Here is a 12,821-nt window from a genome sequence, read left to right as displayed (position 1 = left end):
ACTATTTTATTTTTCTCATTTCTCTTTCGAATAAAAACCCATTTGTACCAACAGTTTTTACACTTTCAGATGTAAGGACTATAGGCCTAAAAACTTTGCGTTTATTTAGAGAATCCAATTAAACCTGGATGACATCTTTCTATTTTATCCAGTCATGTGGATTTCACATTCACCAAAAGACTTTGGTTCATGATTTTCATTGTCATTTATGATGTCAAATGCCATATTGTAAGAAAATATCTCATCAATTTCTTTTATATCTTTTCGGCTACATATTTTTCCAGTATTAATATAATTGATAGAGTTTTCACGATTCTCATCAGTTTTTCGTTCTAACAGAACCTTTTCATCATTATGTATTTCTGCAGAAATATCATTCTCTATTTTTTGATCATCGCGTTTCTCTATATTTTTTCTTTTTCGAGGATTTTTATCCTTGGAATCGATTGGTCTTCCACGCTTCAAGCGTTTAATAACATCATGAGTGTCTTCAATTTGTTTATTTGGCATTTTAATTCGAGCAGGGGCATTTACATCATATATATATGATTTAGTTACCCTTTTGTGTCTGCAAATGCATATGGTATTTGATTTGCTATTCTTTGCAAGTGCACAATTTGTTGTACATATTTTTCACATTTTTTAGTTATTAGATCCAGATGTAAAAATGATGACGTATACCATGTAATTTCCTTTTCGATATTTTTCTTTTCTCCCCATGACATTGGGAAGACTTCCTCAATAAAATGACAATCAGCAAAACGTGTTGTAAACACGTCGTCTGTCTGAGGTTCAAGATACCGAATTATTGATGAGCTATCATAACCAACATAAATTCGATCTTTCTTTGAGGTCCCATTTTTGTTCGTTAAGGCGGTGCAATAGGCACATATACCATACATCCAAAAATTCTCAAATGAGAAATATTTGATTCTTTACCAAATACAAGCTGCAATGGGGAGTATTTATGATATGCACTTGGTTTGATGCGAATTAATGCAGCAGCATGTAAAATTGAATGTCCCTATATAGAAACAAGGAGTTTTGTTTTCATAATCATTGGTCTAGCAATCAGTTGTAGATGTTTAATCAATGATTCAACTAATCTATTTTGTGTATGTACATGAGCAATATGATGCTCAACAATGATTCTCATTACATACAATAATCATGAAAAGTTTGGGAAGTAAATTCATCAGTATTATCAAGTCTAATTTTCTTGATTGTATGATCGGAAAATTGATTCCGTAATTTTGTTATTTGAGCAAATAATCTTGCAAATGCCACATTTCGAGTTGATAATAAACATACATGTGACCATCTGCTGGAGGCATCGATCAATACAATAAAATATCTAAATGGTACACATGATGGATGAATTGGCCTACAAATATCAACCTGAATACGTTAAAAAACATGGGTGATTCAGTTTGGATTTTAGCTGATGATGGTCTTATAATAAGTTTTCCAAGAGAACATGCTTTGCATTGAAACTTATTCTTTTGAAAAATCTTTTGGTCTTTCAGTGGATGACCATGTGTATTTTCTATAATTATTCGCATCATTATTGAACCAGCATGTCCTAGTCGATCATGTCAATTGATCAGTATTGAAGAAATCAACTACCATATTTGATTCAATTGAACTTATACATGTATAATGCAATCCAGTAGGAGCATTGGTAGTTTTTCAACTACATATTTTTTCCCTTATTTATATGTGGTAAGACACATATATTTCTCATTTCCTTCATTTATTGTCTGAGTATCATACCCATGAGAATATATGTCATTAAAACTCAAAAAAGTTCTTTTTGATTGTGGTGAATACAAAGCATCATTTATAAAAAAATTTGTACCATTAGGTAACAAAAAATTTGCTTTACTACAACCTTTTGTGAAGTGTACAAGACCTGATATGGTAATTCACCATTGTTTTTGTTGGTTTTAGTTCCAAGAAATATCTTTTATATCGGAGAATAGTGTGCGTTGTACCACTATCAGGTATACAAACTTCCATGGGATTAGTTCCTTGTTTAGCTTTGTTCATAGCATTTTTCATATTTGAACTTCAAAAATAATATGCAATGAAATAATTACTAACAATACATATTTAATTTATTGAAAAATATAACACATATCATAATTGTACAATAAAACATTATCATATGAGTACATGAAAAATAAATTATTTTACATTTATATTCCACCAATATATTGTTCATTTTCAGGGAAAAAATCGTTGAGAAAATCTGCAGCATCGATGTTTTTCATTTCTATTCCACAGCATATTGATCATTTCAAGAGAAATCTTTCAGAAAATCTGCAGCATTAAAATGAGTTGAATCACTCGAATGACCACTGTGTTCAGTGAAGTTGGTCTCTTTTTCTTTCCTCTTTATCGATTCTTTGTAGAGCTTACAAAGGTGCTCAGGGGCTCGACAAATACGAGACCAATGTCCTGAAGTGTCGCATCTAAAACAAGAATTTTCAAATCGTTTTGAGTTATTTTCATTAACACTCATGTTCTCATGATGCCTTTTCAGTGAGTGGTTTGTGACGCCCTTTTGAAATGAGTTATAGAAATAACTATCTCGGTTTTTTTTCAAAACCACAGCCGCGACCACTTCCACGACCTCGATCAAAACCTTGTCTCTGAATTTGATTTTGGTTTCCATGTTTAAATTTATTTTTACTTACAACATTTACTTCTGAAAATGCTGTTGATCCAGTGGGTCGGGACTGATGATTTTTCATTAGCAGCTCGTTGTTTTTTTCCGCCACAAGAAGACATGCGATAAGTTCAGAATATCTCGCAAATCCATGCGCTCTATATTGTTGCTATAGAGTTATATTTGATGCTTGAAACGTGGAAAATGTTTTTTCAAGCATTTCTGATTCCGTAACCTCATGTCCACAAAATTTTACTTGCGAGATTATTAGATACATCGTCGAATTGTAATAATTAACTTTCTTAAAATATTGGAATTTTAACATATTCCATTCATCACAGGCGATTGGAAACATAACTTCCTTTATATGTTCAAATCTTTCTTTTAATCATTTCCCCAGAGCCATGAAATCTTTTTCGATGAGATATTCACATTTTAAACCTTCATCAAGATGTCGAAACAAAAATATTATAGTTTTGCTTTTTATTGTGATAAAAAGATACCATTTTCTTTAATGGTCTCGCTTAGAACCAATGACTCAAGATGCATTTCTACATTAAGAATCCATGACATATAATTTTTTCTTGAAATGTCGAGCACAACAAATTCGAGCTTTGCCAAATTTGACATGGTGATACTAAAAAAATAACAATACATTTTATTAGTTAAGATCTAAATTTATTAATATGACAATAGAAAGTAACAGATAGATTATAAGTACAAGCATTCTTGGAAATAAAGAAAAAACGTAAGGCATATATTCTATGATAAATACAAGACTAGTGAGTATAATAACCAAAATAATTATACAAAATAAACTTGAAAGAACCATCTTCTTCTTCTTCGAAAATTTTGATGAAGCCAATTTTTAGGGAGGATGAATAAGTTTGGAATGATTGAATGTGTTTGTGAAGTCATATTTATAGGGTAAAAACAAGCTATTTATGATCGTTACAAAATCTTAAAAAAATGAATGTATGTATATGTAAATTTTATAGTAATAATATAATGTATATAATATTAATTATGTTTAAATAATTATGTATATCATATAATCATTCCTATGAGCATTAGTGGTTATGGATAGATGATATTAATGTAGTGCACACACTGAACATATATATATATTTTTTTGACGGTCACACGCTGAACATATTATAAGTATCACATGTATGTACATGCTTTTTCCCTAGTGGCTAGCACATAAACTATATATATAAAGAAAAAACGAGTTATGAAAACGGCACTAAGTAAAATTTAATAACTCAATTATATCTCCACTTTCAACAACGATAATTAAAGTAAAACATATATTTGGATCCATAATTTTGTTAGAAAAAATATCTTCCTCAAATATTTAATTACACAATAATAATAATATTGTATGTTTGAACTATTTTACTCTGTCTCTGATATTATTTATGGCCAGTATAAAATCGAGGATATTTTTAATCTATTTTGTCAAAGTTGTGGAGTGCAAACAAATTTTTTTTTTGCCCCAGGGGATGAACTCTAACTTGAAACTAGGATTGACGATTTTTCTCCAATTTATCCTTAAAAATAAAAGTTTTTGTTTATATACATGTGTTCTAAAATGCATGGCCTGGGAGTTTGGCTGTAGTCCACTGCCTTGATTTTTGGATCTGTCCAAGAGACTGCCTAATGTAATACATATTTTTTTTTTTTTTAAAAAAAATTTGTTCGACATGTTTTTAGTCAATTTGTACCAGATAAAGAGGAATATATGCATCAATTTGTACCAGATAAAGAGGAATATATGCATTGATTTTGAGTTTGAATCTGATAAAAATAAATTATTGAAAAAATATGGAGATGCACAAAAAAAATTAGATATTTAAGAAATAAATCGCTTAGGTGGCCACTTAAGCCCCTAGAATACTAGTATATATCATTTTATTTTCACATTTAAAAAAAATAGTTTTTATTATTTTCATTATTTGAATAAAAATTGACTAATTACCTAATACTCCCATCATTTTTTTTAGGGATATAAATGAACCAAATCGTTTGTGAGCTATTCGAAGCTCGATTCGATAAAAGTTCGTTTGAGCTCGTTTAATGAGGCTCGTTAAGATAAACGAACCAAATTCAAGCTCTACAATATTCGGCTCGTTAACTTGTGAACATGTTCGTTAGTAAATTTATAAGTAATATCTTATATGAAAAATAATAATTTTAATATTTAATTTATTGATTTAACACATTAATTATGAAATATATAGAAAAATCTATTATATTTATTTATTATAATAAATTGACAAATTTTAATAAGAATATTATATTTTTTTCTAAATGTATAATTTATTTTTTAATGAATTTAATGAAAATTTAAATGTACAATTTATATTTATTGAGCTCGTTTAGGTTCGATAAAAACTTGAATAAGCTCGTGAGCCATGAATATATTCGTTAAATAAAGCTCGAGCTCGGCTCGATTATAAACAAGCCAAGCTCAAACATTCAAGAGTTCGGCTCGACTCGACTCAATTACATCCCTAATCATTTTGGACCTTTTTCTAAAAAATGTACTCTACATAATCGATCAAATGTTTAAAATTTTTTGTGATTTCCTGAATTTTCACAGAACCAAATTTGAAGATGTCAATTTTTTTAAAAAAACAAATCAATTAAAGTTTTCGGAAATTATATTTTAAATTTTTTTCAGATTATTTATAGCCAATATTATTTTATGTTAAGTTTAAAATGAATTTAATATTATTTAATTTTCAGGTGTCATTAATAATTTGTCGGATTTCCTTTTCTGCCAAAGAGGAAGCCGTACCACTACTCCCCAATTTCCCTGACTTCTCTCGTTCTCTCTCTCAAGTTCCCGACTTTCCATGTTCTCCTCGCCCAATTTTTTTCCAAATATTTATATATTTTTTCCAGTACAGATTATTGCCAACTATTGCGGAGACTCCCATTATCCAGCTGCGTATACTCATTCATAGTTCCGCTCCATAAATCCTTTTACCCCATCAATAAACAAGTCGCTAACTAAGCGAACCCACGTAAAAATTCCATTTTTTACCGTAAAAAAATTCAGTTATTGGCAGTTTCTTGTGCCAATCCTTGTTTACCCATGGTTTAAACTTGAAAATATCATCTGGGTTATACTTTGTTTTTGTTGCAATCTGAGGTCTCTTTGTTTTTCGATCTGAAAGAAGTAGCGTCTTGGCGAAGTATTGTTATTGATTTGTTTCTTAGATGCTTTGGGGCTAAAAGATGCAGCCTGATAATCGGAAAAAGGTAATAATCTTTCGGTTTCAGGCTTTCAGCTCCATAGTATTAGTACCTTGCTTAAAGTAAATAAGTTGTTGATTTATGAATGTGAGTTAGAATTCTTTCAGCCTAGATTTTCATATGTCTGGCAATTTATGGATCTTGATTTCATTTTTTTTTATATAAAGATTGGATTTGGATTTTCTTGATATTTGGGAGAGAATTTAGTGATTCAAGAACTAGAGCTGGAGTCAGTATGGATTACTTTTTTTGTTTTAGTTACTGATTTATTGGGTTGTCTTTGTATTTTTGGGTTTTAGTTGTCTAATTTTGATTCTTCAACTTCCTTGCTTAGGTAAGATACATGGAAACATTGGCTATTGCAAGCTGTGTGTGATCCCTATTTCCAGTTATAGCGTGTTACATTTTTACTGGTTTACTAGCTTGAGATGGTTTTTTAATATATTTTTTTCCATTAATTTGTCTTGTCTGGATTTCTTTTAATGAAAAAGTTTATTTGAGAAGGTTTGAACAGAGTAATGTTTTCCTTGCTGCTATTGAGAGTTCGTTTGTTGGTAAATAAAGTATTTGGTCTTATTTTGAAATCTGGTTGGTCAAATGTGATACTGACTCATGAGGCATGAGGTTCGAAATTTATGCAATTTGCAGAAAACAAAAGAAAAAAAAAGTATGTAAGATTTTGACTTGGGATCATGATTCGCAATCGCGGTCGTGGAGACCGTCGCGGAGGTTAACGTTCAAGTTCACATGATATTTCGCGGAACGGTCATGGCGCAGATATTTTTTAAAAATTAATATAAATTGAAAATTTTGGAAAAATATTTAAAAATATGGAAATCAAAATAAATATCATTTAAATAGATTATTTGATAAAACAATATAGTAAATATATTTTTTAAATTTTATTCACGTCTTATTGAATCACAAAGCATATCTTTGTTATATATCGAAATTTTCACAATCCTCTCAAAATTGAAATATACTATTAAGAAAGTTTTGAGTTATAATCAATTGAAATTTTGAAAAAATTTCAATCGGAGGTACATATGTTAACCCAAATTGGAATCAAATTTCTTTAAAGTTTACTGTGGAGTTACATATTATTTAACATCAACTAAAATACATATTTTACAATCAATTTAATTATTTTATTATTACACATTATGATTAAAATTTCCCAATATAAATAGCTAAATATCAGTGTAGCTCTTCTTTCTTTGATGGATGGAGCGGTAAGTAGACTCGAGATTCACCATCTTAGATCAATTGATGTGTTTTCCAACGTTCACAGTGATATTATTGTTAACCATATTAAATTATATATACTATATAAATGAGAATAAAATGACAATAATAACTGAAATTTAAATTGATTGAAAAATGATATATTGACATAAAACTATATGACAATATTAATATAGAAAAATACATGCAAATGATATACCATCGAGACTGATACCAAGAAGAGTGACGTGCAGGAATTAAATCATCAGTATACTCTCCCTCGAGATTCAACTGAGAAACGATCTTCACCATATGGTTGTGGATATAAATCAGTGTTGTGTTGTCCACCAGGATATTGATTGAATCTGGGATTCGAAACGGAGTCGGTGTGGTGTAATGAATGTGGATTTAATAACGCTTCATCACGACGATGACGGTCTCCAAATTCTCGATGCCCAAAAGAATTACCAGCCTCACTTGAAGATACATATTCATGGTCATGATGTCTAACATCACCTGCTGCGAATGATTGATGGTCATGATATCTATTTTGTCCACTATTAGAATATCCTTTAAATTGATTATTCATGTGATTGGTATATTGAGATGACTCATAATCAAATCCATAATTTCTAATTCCACTTGCATTAGATGAAGAATGATCATGTCTAGTACTATAACTATGAGAATACCCAAAACTATGTTCGTTATATCCAATGGCACCACGACCAATTTAAGCATTACACGGCGCTTTCAAATCAAATAATAAACTACTTTACAGCAATGCAATGTACATTATTTGAAAAGATACATCGCAGATGTAGGTTTACTTGGAGACATTATTTGAAAAGATATTTTGCATCTAGATCAACCAACTCGACCCAGAAGAGTGGGTGGGTCGAGCTCGACCCACCTCGACCCCGAGGTTGGTCGAGGACTCGACCCAATTTTTTAAGACCGCAGCGCTTTCCTTGGTTTAAAAAATTCAAAATCCCTTTTATTTAATTAAATTTTAAATGGATCATATGTTTTTTAATGATCCCTCCTGTATTCCTTTTTTTTTCTTTTTATCATTTCTATTTTTTTCTTTTTAACGTTCTGTTCCATGCCGTTTCGTCGATCCGTGCCGTTCCACCGATAACACGGTGCTTTCTATCTACGTAACGACGACCCAAAGCATCAACGTTCACACCCAGTAACTTCGTCAAGGTGGGACTCGTTCCCGTTCCGGAACGGCTACCGTTTCTGCAAACCATCTTTGGGATATAAACATTATCCTTGTTTTCTAACCCATCTAAAATCTTTCTGAAATCGTGTAAAATTTGTCCAAATGGTAGCTGAGGCAGGCATTTTTCTTAATATAAGTTATGTTTTTTCCCTCTTCCTTTCAGTCTTGTTTCTTTTGAGAGTTGAACAAAGCATGTGTTGTTTGCAGGCATCTTTTGATGTAGATTTCTTCACGGAATATGGTGAAGGCGGCAGATATAGAATCGAGGAAGTTATTGGAAAAGGTAGCTATGGTGTTGTTTGCTCGGCATATGACACCCATCTTGGGGAAAAAGTTGCAATTAAAAAGATAAATGACATATTCGAACATGTCTCTGATGCCACACGAATTCTTAGGGAGATTAAGCTTCTTAGGCTTCTTCGTCATCCAGATATTGTGGAAATCAAGCATATTTTGCTTCCTCCTTCTAGAAGGGAATTCAAGGACATATATGTTGTTTTTGAACTAATGGAATCAGATCTCCACCAGGTTATTAAAGCCAATGATGACTTGACTCTGGAACATTACCAGTTCTTTCTATATCAGCTCCTTCGAGGCTTGAAATATATACATACAGGTAAATAATTACTTTCATCTCTAACTATTGGCAACACATGTCCTCTTGGGAGAAATGAAAAAAAAAAAATTTTGCAACTAATTTGAGAAAGATTATGAATTTGTATGGTCTAATAAATCACTTTTTTTTTGCAGCTAACGTATTTCACCGTGATTTGAAGCCAAAAAATATTTTGGCGAATGCTGACTGCAAACTTAAGATTTGTGATTTTGGCCTTGCAAGAGTGGCCTTCAATGATACTCCTACCGCAATATTTTGGACAGTATGCAATTCTTGTTCTTTTTCCCCAGACGCTCCTTTATTCGATTTTATTCCTGGTGTCAATCTTCTGTTGTATGTATGTGAAGCTTGATGTGAACGTTAAAGAACAAAGATAAATTTAAAATTTTTTCTTTGATGTTTTTATAGGATTATGTTGCCACAAGGTGGTATAGGGCACCTGAATTGTGTGGTTCTTTTTTCTCCAAGGTAGACATCTCTTTGATTGTATAATATATAAAGTATTAATGATAAATTCAATCTTGCTGCATTATTGTGCTGAAAATGGATGTGATTCCTACATATTTTTCACTGTGACATTTCACAGTATACTCCTGCAATTGACCTTTGGAGTATTGGGTGCATTTTTGCGGAACTTTTGACCGGAAAACCTCTGTTCCCTGGAAAAAATGTGGTTCACCAGTTAGACCTCATGACTGATTTGTTGGGTACACCACCTTCCCAGACCATTGCAAGGGTATGTTCAGTTATTGTTATTTTTTGCTAGCATGATTCCAATATCACAACTCTGGTTGGTCATTAGTTTACTCAACCATGTAATGTGACAGATAAGAAATGAAAAGGCTCGGAGATACTTAAGTAGCATGCGGAGGAAGAAGCCAATTCCTTTAACCCACAAATTTCCAAATGCAGACCCCTTTGCTCTTCGCTTATTAGAAAGAATGCTTGCTTTTGATCCTAGGGATAGACCTTCGGCAGAAGAGGTCCATATTTTCCTTTGATATCCATTAAATTACCTAGTCATTCTAATTTATAGAAAGTTATTCTTGTGATGCTTCAGGCTCTAGCAGATCCATACTTCCAGAACTTGGCTAGAGTTGAGAGAGAACCTTCTTCTCAACCGGTTACTAAAATGGAGTTTGAATTTGAAAGGCGAAGAATTACCAAAGAGGATGTTAATGAGTTAATATATCGAGAAATTCTTGAATACCACCCAAAGATGTTGAAAGAATACATAGAAGGAGCTGAACCTACTAGCTTCATGTACCCAAGGTATCTTATCTGAAATTTATAATAATTAGTTTCAGATATGCTTTTTTTGCTTCCGTACGTTTACATTTTTGTTGTTATCGGCTACGAATTACGATCATCTTGTGATCATCTGAAGTTTTCCACATCTTTTGGGCCTGTCAATAAATTATTGTGAAAATGGCATTTTTGGTCATGTATATATGCTTCTTTGCGATTTTGGTTCTCTTAGTCCTGTATCTTCTGATTTCTAACAATTTTAGTTTTTTTCGTTGGAAGAGCAAACACGCTTTACATGTCATCGCTGTGTCCGAAAAAAGCACTAGAAATGCCAAAAAAAAAATTGCTTACTAAAACTGAAATTTGACACATAGAAGATAAATATAATATATGTAAGAGGTAAACCTACGGGACCAAAAATGCAATTTAAACAATTGTTGATGCAAACAAATTCCTTGTCTCTGTTACTTCCGTACTCTCCTTTTTAGCAATCTTTCTCTCTGTAATGGAATTAAAAGAATTACATTTTTAACTGAATATAGATTTCTCAAGTCGCTAAGGTTTCTTATTTTTTCCCCTTTAATGCATACGCGGATGTGCTCAAAAGATCACATATATTGTATTTTTTGTCCCTGAGGTAGTACCCACCACAATTTTTACTTCTAGAATATCTACAATATTACAATAGTAGCTTTCCCATGTTTTTCTCTGCTTAGATTCTTTGGGGGAAAAAAGGCTGCGGAGTTAAGATGGACCCTAACCTAGTAACCTTAATTATGACTCTGAAGCATCAAAGGAAGGTATCGAATCTTATCTCCAAGTTAGTAGAGATCTGAACTAACAAAAGAACGATCTAACATGAAATATACTTGCCCAAAAAGGGGGGGAAACTCGAGAGATTAGGAACAAAATTTGTGAAATCTAACAATCCCCTCAGACCACAAGTGCTGAATTCCAAAACTCGGTCTCTCCTGTATCTTAATTTTTTTTTGGTTGACCTCTTTTGCATAGTTTTGGTTTCCTGTGCCTGTTTTGCTGATATTATGGTTTTTGGCTTTCCGCTGATTTCTCAACTTTTTTGTGAATCCAAGGTCATTGCAGTTTAATTTTTCCATGAGTGTTCTAATATTTCATCTTATGTTCCTCAACAGTGCCGTCGACAAATTTAAGAAGCAATTTGCGTATCTTGAGGAACATTACGGAAATGGAGCTGCTGCTCCACCTGAAAGACAACATTCGTCATCTTTACCCAGGTAAGAACCTTATAGGTAATTTTGTTCTAGACTTCACAAATCTGCTCAGATTATAGGTGTGTATGTTCATTATATTTTGTATTTGCATCATATGCACCTCTGATAATAGTTGTTTGTGTACAGGCCATGTGTTTTATATTCGGAAAATTCTAATCTGACCTCATCTGATGTTGCCAACGAGCTTTCGAAATTCACCATTAAAGAAGCTGAGAAGAATCAAGTAGACCGTAATTCTGGGCATTCTATAGTGAGATTTCCAGGTCAAGTACCTCCAAATATCCAAGGTATGTTTTGTAAATTAACTTTTGCGAGCAGAGCCCTCCCATCTGTGTGTATTGAGATTTGAGAAGCATTAATGCAAAATTCCGGTGTCACATTCCATACATGCTGTTGTTATAGTTTCTCTGACTGGAGAAACCGGTTAGACCGAACAACTGAAGTTAGTGAATTTGAGGTGGAAACATAAAATCTTTATTTGTGTCTTGCAAACACTGTCTGAATCTGTTGTCCGTGTCTTTGTAAAAATCTGCAAATAATGCATTTCTTATGAAACATCAGAACAACAACTGCATAGAGCATAAAATATAAACTGTACAGAGTATACCCTTTTTTCTGAAGAATTTTGAGAGTCATTAAGGCATTACAATCGATGAATATAAACAATAGTTCACAGCACTCTAGTTTCACATCATTTGCCAAAATATTAATTTCCTGCTGAATTACCAACACATTCTTGGCCTGACCACCCGATGTCCTTCCACTGATAAGTGGTGCCGTCTCAGCAGGTGTAGCGGCAAGGCCTGGCAAGGTCATTGGTCCTGTAGTACGTTACAATGACTGTGGAGCAACAGCGGCAACCATAGAGGCAAATGATCAACATAAAATGGTTCGAAATCCCAGTGTCAATACTCAGTACATTGTTCCTGGCTCTTCTCACCCAAGAAAACACCCTGGCTGCAAGATCGAAAAGGGGGACGGTTGCTCAGAAGGTTCGAATGGGCTGCAGCCCAAACCTGATCTATACATGGCAAGAAACGTTACTGCTGCTCAAGGTGGGGTAGTAAACCATTGGTATTAACTTTGGATTCGACACTTATGCGTATGGCCGAACGGTTAACCTGTGCTCAAGCTCTTTCGAGAATAGTTGAGTTGTAAATTCAACACGTGTGACAGATTTAGTCTCTACAAGAACTGTCCTGAAGGAATCGAGATATATTGACTATGTTAAAATTGGTTCTACAAATGTTTTACAGTGATACTGGTTCCGAGTTACTCAGATGATTTAGAAATGATCATCATTCGGTTGAAATCGTTAGT

At 32.8% G+C, this 12,821-nt stretch overlaps 1 protein-coding gene across 3 annotated transcripts; it reads left to right on the top strand.

Moving 5' to 3' along the window:
* Positions 1-5,454: 5,454 nt before the first annotated feature.
* LOC142554972 (mitogen-activated protein kinase 15-like) lies at positions 5,455-12,813 on the top strand. Of its 3 annotated transcripts, XM_075665596.1 has the most exons (11): positions 5,455-5,941; positions 8,595-8,670; positions 8,916-9,003; positions 9,138-9,265; positions 9,412-9,471; positions 9,590-9,739; positions 9,831-9,986; positions 10,064-10,275; positions 11,403-11,504; positions 11,628-11,788; positions 12,287-12,813. In XM_075665596.1, exons 2-11 carry the CDS (start codon positions 8,626-8,628, stop codon positions 12,580-12,582), a joined length of 1,398 nt encoding a protein of 465 aa, XP_075521711.1. In that variant the 5' UTR covers positions 5,455-5,941; positions 8,595-8,625; the 3' UTR covers positions 12,583-12,813. The 3 variants fall into 3 exon arrangements, with proteins under 3 accessions (XP_075521711.1, XP_075521710.1, XP_075521709.1); XM_075665595.1 differs by having other exon boundaries at positions 8,595-9,003; positions 12,290-12,813; XM_075665594.1 differs by having other exon boundaries at positions 8,595-9,003.
* The last annotated feature ends 8 nt before the right edge of the window (positions 12,814-12,821 follow it).

Source organism: Primulina tabacum, chromosome 9 (genome assembly GCF_025594145.1).
Source record: "Primulina tabacum isolate GXHZ01 chromosome 9, ASM2559414v2, whole genome shotgun sequence".
Lineage (NCBI taxonomy): Eukaryota > Viridiplantae > Streptophyta > Magnoliopsida > Lamiales > Gesneriaceae > Primulina > Primulina tabacum.
The sequence above is the reverse complement of the archived record's forward strand: the minus strand, read 5'-3'. Positions and strand labels throughout refer to the sequence as shown.

Coding starts and splice junctions, on each gene's coding strand:
- LOC142554972 (XM_075665594.1), top strand. CDS start 5,918: ATGCAGCCTGATAATCGGAAAAAG. Junction 5,942..8,594: donor AGCCTGATAATCGGAAAAAG/GTAATAATCTTT, acceptor TGTTGTTTGCAG/GCATCTTTTGATGTAGATTT. Junction 9,740..9,830: donor CTTCCCAGACCATTGCAAGG/GTATGTTCAGTT, acceptor GTAATGTGACAG/ATAAGAAATGAAAAGGCTCG.